The sequence below is a fragment of the Tympanuchus pallidicinctus genome, unplaced genomic scaffold (genome assembly GCF_026119805.1).
Source record: "Tympanuchus pallidicinctus isolate F22 unplaced genomic scaffold, pur_lepc_1.0 scaffold7, whole genome shotgun sequence".
Lineage (NCBI taxonomy): Eukaryota > Metazoa > Chordata > Aves > Galliformes > Phasianidae > Tympanuchus > Tympanuchus pallidicinctus.
Genome location: NW_026294791.1, coordinates 8,519,193 through 8,538,346, shown reverse-complemented (window position 1 = coordinate 8,538,346; position 19,154 = coordinate 8,519,193). Strand labels below are relative to the sequence as shown.

The window sequence follows — 19,154 nt, the reverse complement described above, 5'->3', positions numbered from 1 at the left end:
GGGCGGATTTAAGCAGGTCATTTCACCTGTGTACATCTCTGTACAAAGGCTAAATATGCATGTGAGTAAGTCAAAGGCAGTCTTCACAGTTTATGAAAATTGGGTTCATACAGATGAAGGAAATTACTGAACTTTTCTTTCATGTACTTCAGGACTGTGAATGACTTATTAATTACAATAGTGCCTTCAAGGAGTGAAAGCACCACAGTTTGTAGTGTTGCTATAAATTTTTCATAAAAGATTTTCCTGAGTTGAACTTAATTCAGTTGTGGGTAATTTTTTTACTACTTCGATGTGTTTTGTGGTGTTCAAAGCATTTGAAAATACACAAGGGGGCACAATTTTAATGTGTGCTCAGTATGCTTCAGCTGCTCATTAAAATTGCTCTTTTCCTTTAAGATAAATTCTGAGGGATTTTTTGAAGTTAATATTATGCTGTAGCTGTTGTGAGCAGTCAGTGCTGTTACTTATTGCAGGGTTTGGACCTCTGTTTGGGAACATCTTTCTAATTCTCTGCTTTGATTTAAGGAGATAGCAAGCCGCAAGTACAGGATTTGCAAAAATAACAGGTTCAGATATTGACTGTCACTGGGAGACCTAGAATCAGTTGTATGCTATAGAAATAAGATCAAGTAGAATCTCAAAAAAAAAAAAACCCAAAAAAACCCCAAAAAAACAAACAAAAAAACAACCCCAGAAGTCCTTCACTTGGTGGTCTGTGCAGTAGGATATATAGTCTTATGGTATATTTTTATAAAATGTGAAAGATTGAGAAGGTGACTGCTTGGTCAGTGAGGAAATGAGTAGTGGTAGCTCAGGAACTATCAGGAAGGCCCACAGATTTTCATAGAATTTTACTGTGAAATTCACACAGTAATTTCAAACCACAGAAAGAACACTCCATTAAATAGGTTGCAGGTTGAGGCTACTTTATGTTGTGAAAATGTATCTGTAGCATAGAGTAATTGGATATGTAAATAATGAGCTGTTTAAATATACCAAGCCAGAAAGCTTTTAAGGTTTCTAGATCTTGGCTTTTGTAATAAAATGCCAACAAATCTCATTAGTTATGGCAAATGAGATACTTTCTCGTTTGGAGCGTGAAATGCTGTCTTTTAGTCACTGTTATTGCTTATTGCATCACTGAAACGATCCTGAAGTAGAAAATGAAATAGCTTTTCTTTACTTTGGGAAACATGAACTTGGATGCTATCCTTTACATTTAAAATAGCTATTGGAAAAAAAGAGGATGTCTGGTTATTTATATATTGTGTTGAAGAAATGTTTAGATGATGTACTAAGGGACCTTAAGTTTAGGGGGGAAGTATTGGTGATAGGTGGACGGCTGGACTGGATGATCTTGGACGGCTTTTCCAACCTTGTTGATTCTGTGATTCCATTAGCATGGGGGGTTGCTTAGGAGATAGAACAGGAGCTCAGGTTCCTTATGAAAAAGGTGATAGGAATTGTTTTCTTGGTTGAAGTGCCTCCATGCCAAAGAACAAGGAACACTACCCAAAAGTTCCATGGCTTTATGTAGGCTCAGCCACTGGGAGGAGGGAATGAAGGACTGCAGGTATTTCTGTGCATTCAACAAAAGGAAAAGAGGAAGGTAGTGGTATTACACTATGTTCAGTGATACTGCACATTGGAAAATTGATACTCTGATTGGAATTGCTTTCTTAATATGAGCCTAAGTGTAAATTTATTGTTTCTTGGCACTGCAGGTCTATTGTTTTGGTTTCCATCTGTATATTAGCTCAATTACAGCGTTGTGACTTGCATATCCCGGTTACTGGTCCCGTGAAACCCCAGGGGAGGATGGTGATTTTAATTTCATGCCCCAGTGGCTACAGTTAGTGACGGATGGGTCTTTCAGATAAGGGAATCGGTTTGTAAATTACCCCTCGCTTCCTCCTGTACACGTGTCACTGGCAATGTGTGCAGGAATGGCATCAGCCTCTCCCACAGCCCCGCAGCTCCTCTCCCCTCCCCTCGAGAGGCGGGGGGGGGGACCCTGAAATGACACTGCCAACCTTCAGACAAGCGTGTCGTCATTGGGAGCTGCTAATGAGGTGTCCCACATCACACCAAGACACATGGAGGCAGCAGCACTATATAACCCTGCCTGCTTTGGGGACACTGCTGGGACAGCTGCTAAACAAGACGTCTGTAGGGATGTCAGAGCTGTCCTGGGGGAGAAGGAAGCAAGAAGAGGCAGTGCTGTGGATCTTGGACGAGCAGCGCTGTGCAGAGATGAAGGCTGAGTGGCTGTTCCAAGTTGTGTTTCATTTTTGCTATCCTCTACTCTGTTGTGGTGTTGTTTTTTTCCCTTTTCTTTCTCGTTTGGCAGTCATGGTCTGGCTTCTCATTTTCATCACAGACACCTGATTACATTAGTTACGTTTTTAAATTATTTTGCCTGAGCTGGGGAAGATGAGAAAGAGAGAAAACAAAAGGACTTGATTAAAAAGAATAAGTTTGCTTCAGCACCATAAGCAGATGCCATAAATGTATATACATCTATTTTCATAATATGCAAGGGGGGAAAGGATATTCCAATTGCATGTCTCGTGTTTCATATAATACAAAGTTGTTGATGTTTTATTTATTCATTCCAAAGCAGCTAACCCCTGGTGATCTGGAGTGGCTTTTCAGCTATGAAAGCATTAATTTCTTTATAGAATTCATATTGTAACTTACGAGTTTGGATATTGCATTAAGGAGCACTGAGTGAATACTAAGCACCTTCATTTTGGTTATTCTGTGTTTTATAATTAGAAAATATCGTCTAAAAAAAATCTCAATTTATTTCAATGCTTTCAAAATATTTTTTTGTAAGACTCTTATTACCAGGAAGCATCTCTGATGCTGTTTTCAGATGATGAACTAGCAATTATGTGGTTTTTCTAGCTATGAATTTCTATCTCCCTGTGTTTTATTGTTCTTCCAGGTGATTTCATGTGTGTTTTGGCTTCTTAGCCATATATGTCTTTTTCTTAGGTGGTTTTAATGAACAATGCTAAACAAGCCTTTTCATTTCTTGCTGCACGTTGATAAAATATCACTCCTATAAGCAACTACTGGCTCATTGCCAGCATAAGAACATTGGTTAAGTTCTGGACTTTGTGAGTATGCTAAAGCCTGTTTTTTGACCTTGGAAAGAAAAAGCTATACTTCATTTCAGAGGTTTTTTCATGTCCCTGGAACCATCTTTTGTCACCTTACAGTGAAATATTCTGTTATTTGTGTTTCAGGACTCCCTATGTAGCCAGAAAGGTTTTGAGCAAAAGAAGAGTTAATTGGGGTTGCATGGGTTTGGTGCTCAAATTTGTCTTTGCTTTCTACTTTACTCATTTTAATGTATTTACTGTTGTAAAAAGGCATCTCCCTCCTTCCCCTTGAACACTGAACACTGAGTTCATATCAAGTCCCGCAAATCAAAAGGAGAGGACAGGAGTAAAGTCTCTGAGTTAGGTTTCTGTATGTTCTTTGTTGGTGTGCTTCGTACACCATAGCATGCAGTACAGTGCTGGAGTTGTTAGGCAGGGTTTATGAAATGGAACTGAGAGAAAACAAAGTTCAGGTTTTCCGTGATGATGAACAGAAGTAGTTGGAATTCCAGCTGAATGCACAGCCTGAAAATAGGTGTAGCTGTTGGTCATTGTCTAGATTTCAGCATCGTGTGGAAGGTAAAATTGAAAAAATCATTAATCCTGTTTTCATTACAAAAAAAAAAAAGACCACATCATATCAAATACAACTTAAAGGTGATATAATGCAAGTAAAGCCTTCGAAATAGCTCTTCCATGATAAAAGGAGTCAGTTGGAATGGGAAAGCTGTATGTAACTTGGCATCCTTGAGTGAGCTGAGATCATTGCCTGGCCTGACTCCGTCATGACTTTGCTGCTGAATTACAGCGACTGAGCTTTGACATATATAAATGAGGAGTTCTCTGCTAGGACACAGTGTGATGTGCTGCTCTCCACAGGCCCACGAGCGATCCGAGAGCTCCGAGGTTGCCTTTGTTACCCAACTGGTAAAGAAGCTGATGATCATCATAGCGCGACCAGCTCGGCTGCTGGAGTGCCTGGTGAGTCTGGGCCTTGGGAGAGACACCTCAGGAGATAAGGAACACAAGAGAAGGCTTTACATTCTCATGGAAATTAAATCAATTTTCCTTTTTTTGGGGGGAGGGGGGTAATTTGTTAACATTTCACTAAAAAATTTTGGAAGAATCTTCCTTCCTCATTGCTCTCAAATGATGAATGATGAGGTTTGTAGGGGCAGAACTATGGTAATTTTGTGATCTTGCAGCAGTGCTCTTGCACCCAAATGTTGTTCTAGATTTCCAACTATATCTATTGGTGCAGTAAAAGAGATCACACCTGCTTATAATCTTTGCTTTCCCAGTATACCAAACCTGAGCTGATAGGATAACCCACCACCTACCCTGTAACAGTGTTTCTTATACAGAGGTTGAAATATTCTGCTGGTAGATTAGTAATTTTATTAACAATTCTATTAGTGATTTCTAATATTGGGACTGTTACAAAATGAGGTGAATGGGTTTATGGTTTGATTAGAAGTGGTATTTGAAAGTAGGAGAGCTTCATATTGGCTTATCTCACCTGTCAGAGAGGGCAAAAGATACTTGAGCTCTCTTTAGACCTCTCATTAGGACATCTCAATGGCAAAGGTAAGCTGGGGGTCCAGGTTAACACTTACATTATGATGACCATATTATCTGATAGTTTGGTTTTCATTAACATTCCTGCTGTCCTTGTCATGTTTTGAATGGCAGATATACAACCAGCAAACTATAGATGTGCACTATTTTTGCAGAGCAGGATGAAATGCTTGCTGAGCCCAGAATTAGCTTTGAGTGTTTCTGAGGAATCCAGATAATTCAACCCACTCTCTCTCTCTCTCTCTCTCTCTCTCTCTCTCAATCCTGTATAGCAATCTTGTAATTGTAAAGCTGAATCATGTGCCCCTCTTTCTGTCTGTCTCACCACCTTGCTTTAGGAGTTTGATCCTGAAGAGTTCTACCACTTGTTAGAAGCAGCAGAAGGCCATGCCAAGGAAGGACAAGGAATTAAGTGCGACATTCCTCGATACATTATCAGCCAGCTGGGACTCACCAGGGATCCCCTGGAGGGTGAGAGCTCCAGTTTTGTACTCACCACACTATTGAGAGGATAACCAGATCTCCAGACTCTTAACTCCTGGTCATCACAAGCTCAAGGAGCCTTTTTTTTTATTATTGTTAGTTAACTTATAGGCCATTTTTCTTTATTTTCCTGTTTGCTGTCAAATTCCAGACTGTCCTTTCCATCCCCACATCTCAGAGGAGTATTGCTGGGTTAAGGACCACGCATCACAATTGACAGTTCTTTACTTATGGTGTTAATAATGCCTGCCTGTATTATAGCTAAAAAAATGATAGAAGATGGCTTTATGATGTAACTGTTTTCTCTGGGCTATTGGTCACTAAAATTAAATATATTATTTCTGTTCTGCCACTGCTGGAGTGCTACTGAGTTGGATTCAGTCATTTGTTCAGTTCATCTGTTGTCCTCTCTGGGAGAAGTTGAGGTTTTCCATGAGAAGCCAGGGTTAGTGCAGATTTTTGAGTGGAATGTTTGTATTTCTACATCTTAAATAGCAGTGAAACCGAAAAGACTAGATTATATCCAACACAGTGCATCACCAGAGTAGGAGGAAGAGTGCCTCGTTGGATTGTCTGATAACTGAATACTTCATGTGAGAATAGCAGCAATATCGATGCATGATTCAGTGGAGAGTTGATATATTCTGAATTTTCTAAAGTAGGTCTGTTATAAACATAACGTCAGTTAATTGGGAGTTCTCTTGGATATAAAAGTGTTTATTTCTGTTCCCAAAAGATATTTTCCCAGACAGTTCATGATAATTAACATGAATTTATATTCAGAGTAAGTCTAGTTTGTGATGAAGATGATTTATTTTACTCCTTCCAGCTTTAAGAAATGTTGGATATTGCGCTTCAACATTTCATTCACTTCTAAGAAGCCATACAAATTTTCTTTTTACCTGTTTCATCCAGGTTTGGTCAGGTCTGTGAGATTACAGTGCTTTTCAGGTTCCTGTATGAGTAATGTTTTAGAAGAAAGTAACAGCTTTTCTGCTAGGTCCCAGAATTGCAAACAGTAACTTGAATATGTTGTAAATGTAGATGGCCCCAGAAGATCCTGACTTTGGAATTTGTGAGTTAATATTTCTGTCTGGCACTTTGCTAACTGACTTTCTCCTATGACAAGTTTCACGAGCACGCATGGCTTGCTCAGCAACAATAGAAAGTGTGACAGAGACTGGAGATTGCTGCAGAATATTTCAGCGATTGAACCGCACTTTTTGTTTCCTCAAGAGAGCATAATTTTAGCATAAATTAGTAGTCTGGATAGGTCTAGTTTAACTTGTACGGTGTTTACCCGAATGACAGTGACAGGTTGACTTCAAGTGAAGAGCTCTTCGGGAAAATTTATACCAAAGATTGCTAAATGCAATTTAATAGCATTTGTTGAAATCTGACATTAAAGAGAAATTTTCTTTGATCCCTGTCATGGGAGAGAACCTTTCCATCACTAATTCCCCTTACTAAAGTCAAATTTTCTTTAGAAATGTGTGGAGATGTCAAGGTGCCTTATTTCCTTTCTGTAAGGAGGGCACCCAGAAATGTCAGTGATGTCTGTTCAGAGACCAGTAGTTAATGTAGGATTTAGTTCTGCAAAGTTTATAGCATCTCCTAAGACAGCTGAGTTGCCTAAACTAACTGCATTTCTCACAGTTAGCTGCTACTCAGCGTTTTGCAAACTCAGACACATTTCATGGAGAGAGGTTGTATGAAATGTAATTCTTTCTTTTCTGGAGGACAGAGGTGCCACGGGGCAATATGCTTGGAATAGGTTTAACATTACCTAGCCAGCAGTTTCCCCTAACTTGCATTTGTTGCTTATTTTAGAAACCATCTAGAATAAGTGATGCTGAGATTAGGGCAATTAATTATATTAACCTGTATATAAAAGATTGCCTACAGTTTACAGGATGTTAAAGGTTAGCAGTATATAATTGGGGTGACTTTTTATGGAGGGGGGGAAGTATGTCCTTCATAATCTACAAGCACCCATTGAAATCCTGTTTGTCTTGTACAAACAAAGAGAATAGTGTTTGATTGAGATCATTAGGAGTAATCTCTCCTCTTTCTTTTCAGAAATGGCCCAGCTGAATAGCTATGACAGCCCAGACACTCCTGAGACAGATGATTCAGTCGAGGTAAAGCAGTAATACACTCAATACTGTCTGGCGCTCTTTTTTTTCTCTGCAAAGAGGTAGTCTGCAATAAAGGATGAATGATAATGCAAAGTAATTTTAATTAAAAGAGGAGAAAAGTGCTGACATTCAAAAGTGCACATTAGAACTAAAGTATATACTTATAAAAACCGTGTGGAGGTGAAATCATTGAAGATGCAAACAGGCATTAGCATCAGATTTTGTTGATGTTTCTTCAAGTTGCGCATAAGAATCATTTGGAGAAACTTTATTTGCATTTGTAAAACATGATGAGAATTGAAGAGAGATGACATTAGTATCAACTGGTGGAAAAACCTAGTTATATAACTCATTAATTTTCAAACGTGTGTAGCTTTTTAGTTTATTTGTACTTAAATAATATTGGAAAAGGTCCAAGCCCTCTGATTTACCATGCTAATGCTTGTGGGGCGAAGGTGCTGGCTGCTGGGAGTACTGACAGTTATCCCAAAGCTGAGGGCTCCTGAGCTTTAGAGATGGATTGAGATTGGATGAATGATACTCAAAGAAGAAATGGACAGAAAGAAGTGGCATATAGAGTGAAGTTGTTCCTGCACTCCTCATTTCTTCTTCTTTGCCTTCTTTCCCCAGAGCCGTGGAGCCTCCGTCCAGTCAAAGAAAACTCCATCCGAAGAGGAGTTTGAAACTATTAAACTGATCAGTAATGGTGCTTATGGGTAAGACGTTCTAGGTTTTGTTTCAGAAGAAAATACTGCTGTCATTCTACCCAGCAAGGCATTATAGCAAAGCTAAGGAAGTGAATGGATTTTGTTGGGCCCGAAGCATAAATGAATTTTGCCGAGGTCTTGAGTTCCACACTTGTGATGTCTTCTGTGTTCTTGGTTGAGATGCCATTTCTTTTATGTGTTCTGGATTTCTTACCCTATACCCCCATACCTGGAAGTAGTTCCCAACTATGACAGCCTTAACATTGTACTGAACTGATAGTTCACCCACCCCCCTAGTTTACTGTGGGATTTCCTAAACAATGGGCGGTGGTAGTTTTGGGTTTTTTTTTTTAAGGGAGTTTTAAGAGTCTAAGAAAATTATTTTGTACCCATTTCTTTACTGCTTATCAAGGCCTCCCTGCCTGAATTTCCTTCAGTGCTGAGTATTGAAGTCCTGTGATTTCTGTTTGTATGAAGGCTACCGCAGTGGGTGTGGGTAACATTCTGTAGTTAAATGTTATTAGTGACTCAGTCAAACAGCAGGAACATTGAGGAAGGCTTTGTTTATAGTTTTCCATTCTTCTATTTATGATTATGTTTTTGTGGCTGTTTGTGAGCTCTTCAAATACATTGGGGCGAATCTGCTGAAATCTGTCATACTGTAAGAGTGCTGTTGGTCTTTGAAGACATGATGGAGCATGTTGAAGCTCCATATTGTCAGATAAGAAGCTTTTGTATGTTTTCAGTCGTATATCTGCTTAGCCTCCATGGTTTAAACATAAATTTTCAAAAAGTGGGGAGAGGTGTAGTTCTGCTGTTACTTATTCCTGTCTCCATGCTGGGTGTGTTTTATAGTCAGCTGCTTGTGAGACAAAATACCATGTTAAATGTAATATACTCTAGAGAAAAGGAAGCAAGTACTGATTCAATCAGGCAGGGAAACTGGATGAAAATTTTATTTGCAAACTGTATTATTAATGTGCAGGAATCTAATGATCTGCAAATGATAGAAATGTAAGAGATACTGAAGGAAATCCCTGGTGACAGTGTTGCATCAAGTTAATTTTATGGAGTTTGGAAAGCAATCATGCTGATTTCATACTTTTTTTGGACTTTTTTCTTTCTTTTTTTTTAGTGACTATAGTGACTATAGTGTTGAAAAATATAAGCCCCATCGCACTGATACTTAAAGAAATTTGTGATATTTGTGCCTGAAATATATAATTTTCCTTTTTAGCCACATCAACAAAAATGTTCCGTAATTCTCAAAGGCAGAATAGGTTTTGAAGGGCAGCATTGTGGCGTTGCTCATTTTCTAGAGGAGAAGATAGGCAATGAGATGAGATTTTGTGGATTCACAGATAGCCAATCAGAATCCATCCGAAAGAATTAATCATCCACTGTTTTTTTAAATAGTTCAAACAGAAAGTGGAACTTTTTTCTTGGTATGTGATTTTCCAGAGCGGTGTATTTGGTGCGCCACAAGACCACCCGTCAACGTTTTGCCATGAAGAAGATCAACAAACAGAACCTAATTTTGAGGAACCAGATCCAGCAGGCATTTGTTGAGAGGGATATCTTGACATTTGCTGAGAACCCCTTTGTAGTCAGCATGTTCTGCTCCTTTGAGACCAAGCGCCATCTGTGCATGGTTATGGAGTACGTGGAAGGTATGTTTGTCATAACCTACAAAGAGCAAATGGCTCTTAGGATGTACACGTAGCCTGTATACAGCGTGTTTCATCTCAAAGGATGCTGTTTCCAAGTGATTTATAAGAAATGTACTTTTGGATGTGATACAGCACACTGCTCTGATTGCAGAAAATGGGAAGAATATCTTAGGTGTGTGCTGTTTCTTTCTTCGCTTAGAGTGAGGTCAGTCAACCCTGCAGCTACAAGGGAGGTGATGAAATCCTTTTAAGTAAGAGTATATGGACTGCTTTGGCTGGAGAAGTGAGTCATTCTACCCCTAGTATAGCTTGGCATAAGAAGATACTTCATTTCTGAATCCCAGTGACTAATCCAACGTGATCACAGTGGAGATGAGGAATTATAAAGCCACATGTAGAAAAGCTGCTGGGGTCAGAAGTCAGTATGAACTTTCCAGTCCTCACTGGAAAGAGATCCTCCTGCTCTCTTAGGGGATGGTATGGCTGAATCCGTAGCACTAAGATTTTTGTATTTATTTGAAGTTCAAGAGGGAGTTTTGAGTTCCATATAACAAGGTTGAAGGAGACAGATTTTGGGAAGCTGTCTGTAGTTATCTAGTACTGTTGTGCTGTAGCCATTCTTTTTTGTTGCTGACACTTGCCATTTCACTGTGCCGTATTTGGAACTTATTTCTAGGGGGTGACTGTGCGACACTTCTCAAGAACATCGGTGCCCTGCCTGTTGATATGGCGAGGATGTATTTTGCTGAGACTGTTCTAGCATTGGAGTACCTACACAATTATGGGATTGTGCACCGTGACCTAAAACCTGACAAGTAAGTCTTGAACTCTTCCAAAGCTTTACGATGAGAGCCTGTTCTTCAGAGGCTTTCTTCATGGGCAAGAGCATAAGGTGGCTAGAGGCAGTACCAATTCTTGATGACATCTAACATGCAGGAGGTTTTAGGGAGTCTCTTGCTATTGATGTGTAGAACTTAGAAAGCAGACACAGAGGGAATAGGATGAACATCTTCAAATATTACCTTAGAGCTGTTGCTCCACTGCTGAAATATGGCAGAAAGCCACCTGAATTCTGCCTGCCTGCTCCACGATGTTCTGTTTCATAGGAGGTTTATTCCAGGAGTTTATGAGAACACTGGGAACATGCTTAGCATTGCCTTGTGTTCTTCTGTTTTTAATTCATTTTGGGAAACAATGAATTGAATGTTGGATTATTTTGCTTCTCTTTCTTCTAGTCTCCTGATAACTTCCATGGGTCACATTAAACTTACAGACTTTGGACTGTCTAAAATTGGGTTAATGAGTCTTACAACTAACCTTTATGAGGGACACATTGAAAAGGATACCAGGGAATTTCTGGACAAGCAGGTAAGCTTGAGCTTACTGTTTTTACAATGGGAGGAAAAGATATGAGTCCTTTCTTCTACCTGTGCACCAGTTTGTATTGTTTTTTGTTTCAGTTCCTTGTTTTAAAGTGGTGTGCTTCAGCTCTTAGTTCAGGACATCAAAGGTGTGCTCTGGGCTGCAGCAGTTCTTTTAGGGATGTAATACAGCTTTTGCTGGAAGGTTGTTTCGCAGTCTCCCCCTTCTGGTGCTTAGAAAGTTTGTGGCAAGTTCCTATAGGCTCTTGTAATTTTGTCTGATGGCTTAATAATTGGTTTTCATTGCCATGGTGTTTGCTAGGGGTCTCTTTCCCCCTTAGCCTTCATTTTGCTAGGCTTAACCAGCCAAGTTCTTTTAGATAATGGGATAGATTTTCCTTTGATTAATTAATAGCTCTTCCATGCACCTGTTTCAGCTTGATTTCCTGGGCATCTTTAACAGGAACTATATAATATATTCTGGATACAGGTTTCTGGTGCCATGTATAATGGGATTAAAAAGTGCTTATCTCTTCTGAAAATACCTAGGATCACAGCAGAATTTTCTTGTTTTTCTGTGCCTAGTGTTAATTCATAATCATCCTGTGGTAAACTAAGAGCACACACGGGACCATGTCTCCTTTTGCTTCTGAATCATGGTATTTTTTGTAGCAGGTGTTCTCTGGTCACTAGTTCATGGTCTTGCATTTTGCAGTATTATGTTTTTTTACAGCTGTTTTGCTTCTGTTGTTGATTTGAAGCCCAAGGCAACCTGGCACTTCCAACATGAAGTCCTTAGCGGTTGTGCCAGCTGTACGTCCCAAGTTTAAATGATGACGTTCATCACCACGCTGAGTTGCTAATTCTGCATCAGTGGGACTAAATTCTGCTGATGCAGAGAAGTGGGAGTTGTGTGAAAAATTCAGTCCCTGATAAATATAGTCATACCAGTAGCAATCCGTCAAGCAGATAGATATATGCAGACAGAATATGATTTGAATTTGGCAATCTGAAGGTGATTGCTTTCTTGTGTGTTTCCCTCGAGGTCTGTGGGACTCCGGAATACATTGCCCCAGAAGTGATCCTCCGGCAGGGCTACGGGAAGCCGGTGGACTGGTGGGCCATGGGAGTCATCCTGTACGAGTTTCTGGTTGGCTGCGTTCCTTTCTTTGGTGACACACCTGAGGAGCTGTTTGGACAAGTGATCAGTGGTATGTTTCTCTTCTCTCCTGTTCTGCTGCAAAGTAAATGCTTGAAAATATTGAGGTTCGATAGTTTGCTCAGGAAAGACTAGATGTAAAGCAAAGGCTTTTTAATTTGCAAGCATTTATCTTTGTGTCAAAGTAACATCTGTCTTGATTCCAGCTATTGAAAATTGTCGAGTACTATCTAGCTTAATAGCTCTGTCATTTCTCAATGAATATGCCACTGAAAACATTTCCTATTGGGAGTGCTTTCTGAAACAGTACATTTTTAACACACTCGGCAAATATCCTTTGTAAGAAGTGAATTTCAGTGAAGAAATAAACTTAATGTATGAAATGCTTACCTGCAAATTGTTCACTCTGTTCCAAGTCTAACTAGTGTGGAATGTGTGGGCATGAGGTACAGCCACAGTATTGTCAGTGTCATTGTTTATGGATTGTCATGGAAGTCCCATTTCATACTTTATTAATAGAGTTCTTAATGCTTTTTTCTCCTCCACAAGCAGTGCTTGGATTGACAGCAGCTCTAGCTGAGGCTGGATTTTATGCATTTTGGAAAATGTCAATGCTTGAATTATGTTAAGTATGCAAGCTGCTGAATTCAAGGTATTTGCAATTCTGGGGAAGTACTGAGCACTGCATTTTACGGTGTAGGAATGTGAATGGTTATTCAAATTGGTCATGAAGTAGGTAGAAAATGTCAAGTCTTGTTTTGTCCCCAGATGAAATTGCCTGGCCAGAAGGTGATGATGCACTGCCGCCAGATGCCCAGGACCTCATTTCTAAGCTCCTCCGCCAGAATCCTCTGGAAAGAATGGGGACAGGTAGGGGCCTAGCGTATAGGAAATGCCAGAAGCATGAAAAGAAGCTACTGTGGCTGTGAGGCACACCAATCCGTGTTGAAAAATCCTGGTATAGAGCTGGGGAAAGCTTTATGCTGGATTTGATGAAGCTCTGAAAAGTAATGCGCACACAGTTCAGGCAGGCTGCCCAGAGAATGTGGTGCCCCATCCCTGGAGGTGCCCAAGGCTGGGCTGGATGGTGCCCCGGGCAGCCTCATCTGGTGGGGGCAGCCAGCCCAAGGCAGGGGGTTGGAGCTCAATGATCTTGAAGGTTCTCTCCACCAACCTTCCTATGATTCTAAGAAATACTACTGTATTGTCTGGAAAACAAGGAAAGGGCACCATCAAGTTCGCAATGTAACTTCTCAAATCTCTTCCGTTCTAGTTCAGGCTTGAGGATTTTGCCTCAATTCGAGCAGTGCATGATCAGATTTCTTTGCAATTCCTTCAACTGGGGGCTTAATCCCCTACACTGAAGTGAGCTCATGGGCGTAATAAAATAAATGAAAACTCACGTGTTCTTAGAGGGCTACTGGAGAATCCTCCAAACATGCAACAAAGTCTGATAATCTGTTTGGCAAAGTCAGATACGTATGTTAATCTTTCTGTATTATAATATCAGATTTGAAGTTTTGCGAGCCAATGCTTCTCATTTCCTGGTAGTAAAGAAATACCAACAAACTTCAACAGCCCACTTGTTTTAAAATCATTTGTCCAACGTGGGTTGGACAGGTTATCTGTTTTGTTGACTTGATTTGTCTGATTTAATTTTGGATTTTTGATTGGAAAACCACAATTTAAGGATAAAAAAACCCAAAAATTATAGCAATTACAACAGGCATGTATTCAGCAGACCTAACCCATGTGCATATGAGGGTGATGAATAGGTCATGAATTAATAATATAATCAGATGATTTTCACATGTTTTTTTCTACTTGAAATCTGTGTACTTGAAAGGTGTTTCTGTCACAGAAAAGATGTAGAGTTTCTTGCCTTACAACATGGGTTGATGGACTGATTTTCTGATTTCTTATATACCTGTAATGCTGAGATTGCTGTTCCACTTGGCATCTCTTACTGCCACTGGCACTCAGCAAACCTTTCATCTCCTTTCCTCTGCTATTCTCTTTTTAAAAAAGGCAGTGGCATCTTTTATGAATATTAATTTCATCTGGAAAAAGAATAAGCCCGCATGCTAGCATGCAGATAATCCTTCTTAGTTTTTCCTTTTGTGTACTTACGAGGTTAATAACTCAGAAGATAGTAGTTAAAAGATACTAATTCAGGAAGATACGTAAGCCCTGCCTTGATTTAAGCAAATGGATGAGTTTGTGAAAGCGGAGCTACTCGCATGCTAAGTACCTTTTAGTTTGTTCTTTTTATTTAGCTATGAGCAAGGTGGTATTTAGAGTTTGGAAAATTCAAATTAATATGTTAATTAGTTCTTAATCTTGCAATTTTCTGTAGAATGTAATAAAAGATGCTGTCTTCCTGCCCGTTTAGTCATGTGTTGTCATTAAATATGAAGAGGAGGTAGGAAGGGAGAAATATCATTCAGATTTTACCCTGTATAACCACTTTGAGAATGAGTTGTTTGTCAAAATTCCTGGAAAAAGCACGACTTAAATGTACTCAGGTACATTCTTGCACACTCTTGATATTTCTAGGGTTTGTTTTTCTTGTTATGCAAATGCTGAAAGAAATAGCCTGCAATAAAAGATTCTTCTTTCAGGTAGTGCCTTTGAAGTGAAACAGCATCGGTTCTTTAAGGATTTGGACTGGAATGGATTACTTCGGCAGAAAGCTGAATTCATCCCCCAGTTGGAGTCCGAGGATGACACAAGCTATTTTGACAGTAAGACTGAAGATTAGGCATAAACTGCATCATACTTTTTGTGCCTACTTCATTTCTGAAATTGTCCAAGATAAGACATTGTTAGAAATTGAATAGAGCGCTGGATGGAAATTACTTCAGAAAGTTTCTGTAGAATGCCAAGTAAGGCTGCTTTGAAAGCAGATGAGTTTTAAATGAAAAAACGTCGCTGTTGAAGTCAATTGGCCTTTCAGTGGTGCCTGTGAACTTGCCAGCCGTGGCCCAGCAGAGAGATGCTGTGTTTGTTGTGCTCCATTTATCACAGTACTTCCAAAGCGTTTGGTGTACCCAACGTCCCTGAGTTTTTGAGTGATATATTTTTTTCCCTATCAGCTGTTTTCAGCTAACCCAACAAAAAACCACAACCCAGTTTGGGGGACAGGCTTTTAGCCTAGGGGTACAGCTAGGGGAGGGGACCTGCTCAGCAGGTTATCAGGATGACTTTGGTGCAATCACCGTATAAAGGCTGGGAGCCTCACATCAAGAAGTATCTCACACAAACATTGATAAAAGCTGGCACTGCTGTTACAAACCCTAATGCAGAAAATTTTAGAATTTATAAAAGTAGCTTTCTGGCTGATACAGTGCAGTAAATTTGGCTCAGTACAGCTATCAGCTTTCTGTAGCCAAACTTATTAACGTCCCCCTCTGCAAAATCTAATGTGGCTGGCTTAGAATTACAGTGCTGCAAATCTCATAGCACAAAATCTCTTTGGAGGCAGTTTAGATTTTTTGCATTAAAAATAGCTTTGCATATTGGCTGCTTGCCCATTTTCTTTCATAAAATCTAATCCTTTTCTAGTTCTGGAAGGGAGGAGAGGAAATATTTTGAGGGGTAAATATTTTTATTTTTTAAAGAAGGCTTGCATCTATGTATGCAGGATAGGCTTCTTGCAATCATAAAGCTGTTGATTGGAAATTGGGGCAATGAATTATTTCCTTGTTTCTTTCCATAGGATTGTGTGCCTTAGGGAAGAAATATTCTTACTACAAAGGGTCTGCAGGATTAGACACACAGAGAATTTGTGCTGAGTATCAGCATTTCAAGCATAATATAGCTGATGATATAAGATAAAGTCAGTAGGAAGGAGGTATTCTTCCTTGCTATGTGTACAGGGTGAACAAAACTGCCTGAATATGTTTCACTGTTATAGAGAATACACATCATGGCATAAGAACACTTAGAGTTTTTTGTAAGTAGACAAGTAGGAATTGATACAAAGGCCATTCTGGGGTAAGCACATATTGCTTGAGGTATATCAATACTTCATGCACTGATGAAATCTGCCATGCCTGGTTTGCAGCCCGTTCTGAACGGTACCAACACCTGGATTCAGAAGAGGAGGAGGACACTAATGATGATGATCATGTGGAAATTCGGCAGTTTTCCTCGTGCTCACCAAGGTTTAGCAAGGTAGGAGCATGCTGCCTTGTAGAAAACACAAATCTAGAGAGGAACACTGTTTTTGGGGCTTTGGTGCTTCGTATGAGGTAGATTTTAATCACACAGATGATATGTGGGAATCACACAGAGTTTAGTATTTGCTGAGGAGGGAAAGAAATCTGTATGTGTTTGTTAGCTCTGTGGTTTGTGACCTGCTAGATGGTGGGTGAAAGGCTAATGGTGAATGACATTTTGTGTTTCTTAGTGTTTTGCTAATATGCGGGGCATTGCAGAGGTCTGTTGTGTATCTGAGTGATGTTTTTACTACGACTTGGATGCTGGTGTAGGGAGTGTCCAAAGCTTGTTTGCTTTGAGCAGTGCTGTTCTAAAAAGGGTGTTCTAATAGGTGACAAGGTGGTATTAGGATGAGGACTGATGTTGACATTTTGGAATAGTGGTCTAATATTGAAGGGATCCCATGCAGTAAGAGTAAATGCAAAGTTCTACACCTATGCTATTCATTGTTTTGAACAAAAGGTGAGGTGACAGTTTGAAAGAAAAGGATCGTGTGTTAAATATGCCAGGCTGTTGAGGCAAAAAGCAGCTATTATAAGGAGAAGGAAAGAATGTTTTCTGCAAGGCAAATGAAGTAATCCTTTCTATGTGCTTAGTAGTAGGTGCAGCTCAGCTAGAGTGCTTTGTCCTGAGAAATGTTCTCAAAAATAAATGTGGACTGGTAAAGAGAGTCCGGAGGAAAGCAAAAAGAATTATCCAGGGTCTACAAAGGATAAAACCTAAAGTGTTCTAGAAGAAAGGGGGTAAATTATTCTTCCTGTTCTACCCAAAATAGGTATGGAAACATGGGTGCAAAGGAGTTGTGCAATAGATGGTAAGGAGAAGTTTCCAATGTTGAAAATTAATTAAGCACTGGATTGCCTGGGGAGCTGCTAGAATTTCCATCACTGGTGGCTTTTGAGAACAGGTTGGAAAAACATCTGCCAGGTGATTGAAAGAGAGTGGTTCTGTTCTGAGGCAGGGGAATGGACAGGATGCCCTGGGGATGCTCCTTCTCGCCATGCTTTCTGGATTCAGTATGCCTTACTCAGGCCTGTGCAGTTCTCTCATTCTGCTTCAGATGATCTGAAATAAAAAACTGCTATCCCAGATATTTCAAAGTAGTAAAACGCCACTTAGCTTGGATAAAACAGATTATGTTTGGGAGAGACAGAAAGGAGAAGAAATGCTCTTTTAAGCCTGCCCTACCAACAGTATTCCAACTTCTTGGGGAGACGGAAGTAGCATTTTATTTAGGGACACTGAAAGATTTCAGTTTTTCATGACAGTTCCTCCAGATTTCCACTGTTGCAGTCAGTTTTGAAGCACTATTTCATTCTTCTTTGTCTTCGGATGGGCTACAGTAGCTTAAGTAGCAGTTAACATTAATTTTATGGAGCTGCTCCTGATTTGCATGACCAAAAGTGTGTTTAAAATTGGACCTGAGGATTAGTTGGGATTTTGAAAAAGTTCTCGTGAGCGTGTAAGAGTTTCTTTTTTCTGACTTTTCTCACCACAAGTATTATTCTTCTGTTAGAATGAAGCTTTTCTTTAGAGTTCAGTGTTTTTGCCACAAAGAGAAAAAGTTCACTTTTAATGAATTTATTTTAAGACCTGGAAAATTATACAGCATTTGTAATGTGGGAGGCATAAAAGGCTCATTATATTTTGAAATTCTTGTCTGACAATTCAGCCATATGATTTATTAATAGTTATCTTGTTGATGCTCTGAATTTTTAATAACATTATTTTCATTAATCTCTTCTTATGTAAATTAGGTCCACAGTCAAGTGTAGTTTTAAAAGGATGGCTTTTTTTTGCTTAATCATTTAATTATTTAAAGACGGCTGTAAAACCAAGAAAGGCACTTTCATTAAGCTGTCAGCATTATAGTAGATTCCTTGAGGAGGGCAGGACTTTTTTGTTCTGAAAGAAGCTCGGGGCAATGCTGATAGACTGCTGATAATGAAATGGGGTCATGAGCGTGATGCCTATCACTGAATTGAATTTGTGTAGTAAGATTTCAAGATGCAGATGCCAGCCTTCCAGGCTGGAGGAGTCTGCTTGTGGAATTTTTCTCCGTGGATTTGAGAGCTGTTATAAGCAAACATCAATGAGTTTCCATAAAAATCCTGGTGTTTCTGTGGCGTGCTGGGCTGCTTTTGGAGGACAGGTGTTGGGTGGCATTGTGGAAAAGCTCATTTATTCAACGTTTCTGAAGGTTGCCTTTTTCCTTTTCTCCCTGGCACACTTTGAGCATGTCACACCTGCACTGCATTATTTAGTCAAAGAGCGTTGCCACGGTCATACTGCCAGGGAATGTCTTCCATTGGGAGGAAATATTGTGCCCCTTGATCAGAAGAGGGCCAGGTAAGGTAAATGTGCTTTCTCTGTACAGAGGGCTCTTCTGCTTTGTGCAGGTGTACAGCAGCATGGAACGCCTCTCCATCCACGAAGAGAGGAAAACTCCACCACCAACTAAACGGAGTCTGAGTGAAGAAAAGGACGACCGGCTGGACAGCCTGGGTGGCTTGAAGAGTCGGGACCGCAGCTGGGTGATCGGGTCTCCTGAAATGTAAGTCCAGCACGACTCAGTGCTTGAGTTTATGAGAAAGACTGACCTGTGCCAAAACTCTGTGTCCTCTGTTAGGTCAGTAATGCTTCACGTGATACATTTCCACAGGTGAAACCCAGTGAGTGGAATAAATAGTTGAAAACAAATGTCCATATATGTATCCATTTAAG

At 39.9% G+C, this 19,154-nt stretch overlaps 1 protein-coding gene across 16 annotated transcripts in view; it reads left to right on the top strand.

Moving 5' to 3' along the window:
- The window catches only part of MAST2 (microtubule associated serine/threonine kinase 2), a 163,811-nt gene that overhangs the window by 129,962 nt on the left and 14,695 nt on the right, over positions 1-19,154 (top strand). For all 16 annotated transcript variants that reach the window (XM_052667031.1, XM_052667029.1, XM_052667030.1 and 13 more), the window contains 12 exons: positions 3,993-4,094; positions 5,030-5,162; positions 7,254-7,315; positions 7,943-8,028; positions 9,481-9,689; positions 10,366-10,504; positions 10,925-11,057; positions 12,096-12,261; positions 12,978-13,079; positions 14,831-14,953; positions 16,276-16,385; positions 18,830-18,984. In XM_052667031.1, coding sequence (XP_052522991.1) covers positions 3,993-4,094; positions 5,030-5,162; positions 7,254-7,315; positions 7,943-8,028; positions 9,481-9,689; positions 10,366-10,504; positions 10,925-11,057; positions 12,096-12,261; positions 12,978-13,079; positions 14,831-14,953; positions 16,276-16,385; positions 18,830-18,984 — 1,520 coding nt within the window. The remainder of the gene's footprint in view (positions 1-3,992; positions 4,095-5,029; positions 5,163-7,253; positions 7,316-7,942; positions 8,029-9,480; positions 9,690-10,365; positions 10,505-10,924; positions 11,058-12,095; positions 12,262-12,977; positions 13,080-14,830; positions 14,954-16,275; positions 16,386-18,829; positions 18,985-19,154) is intronic.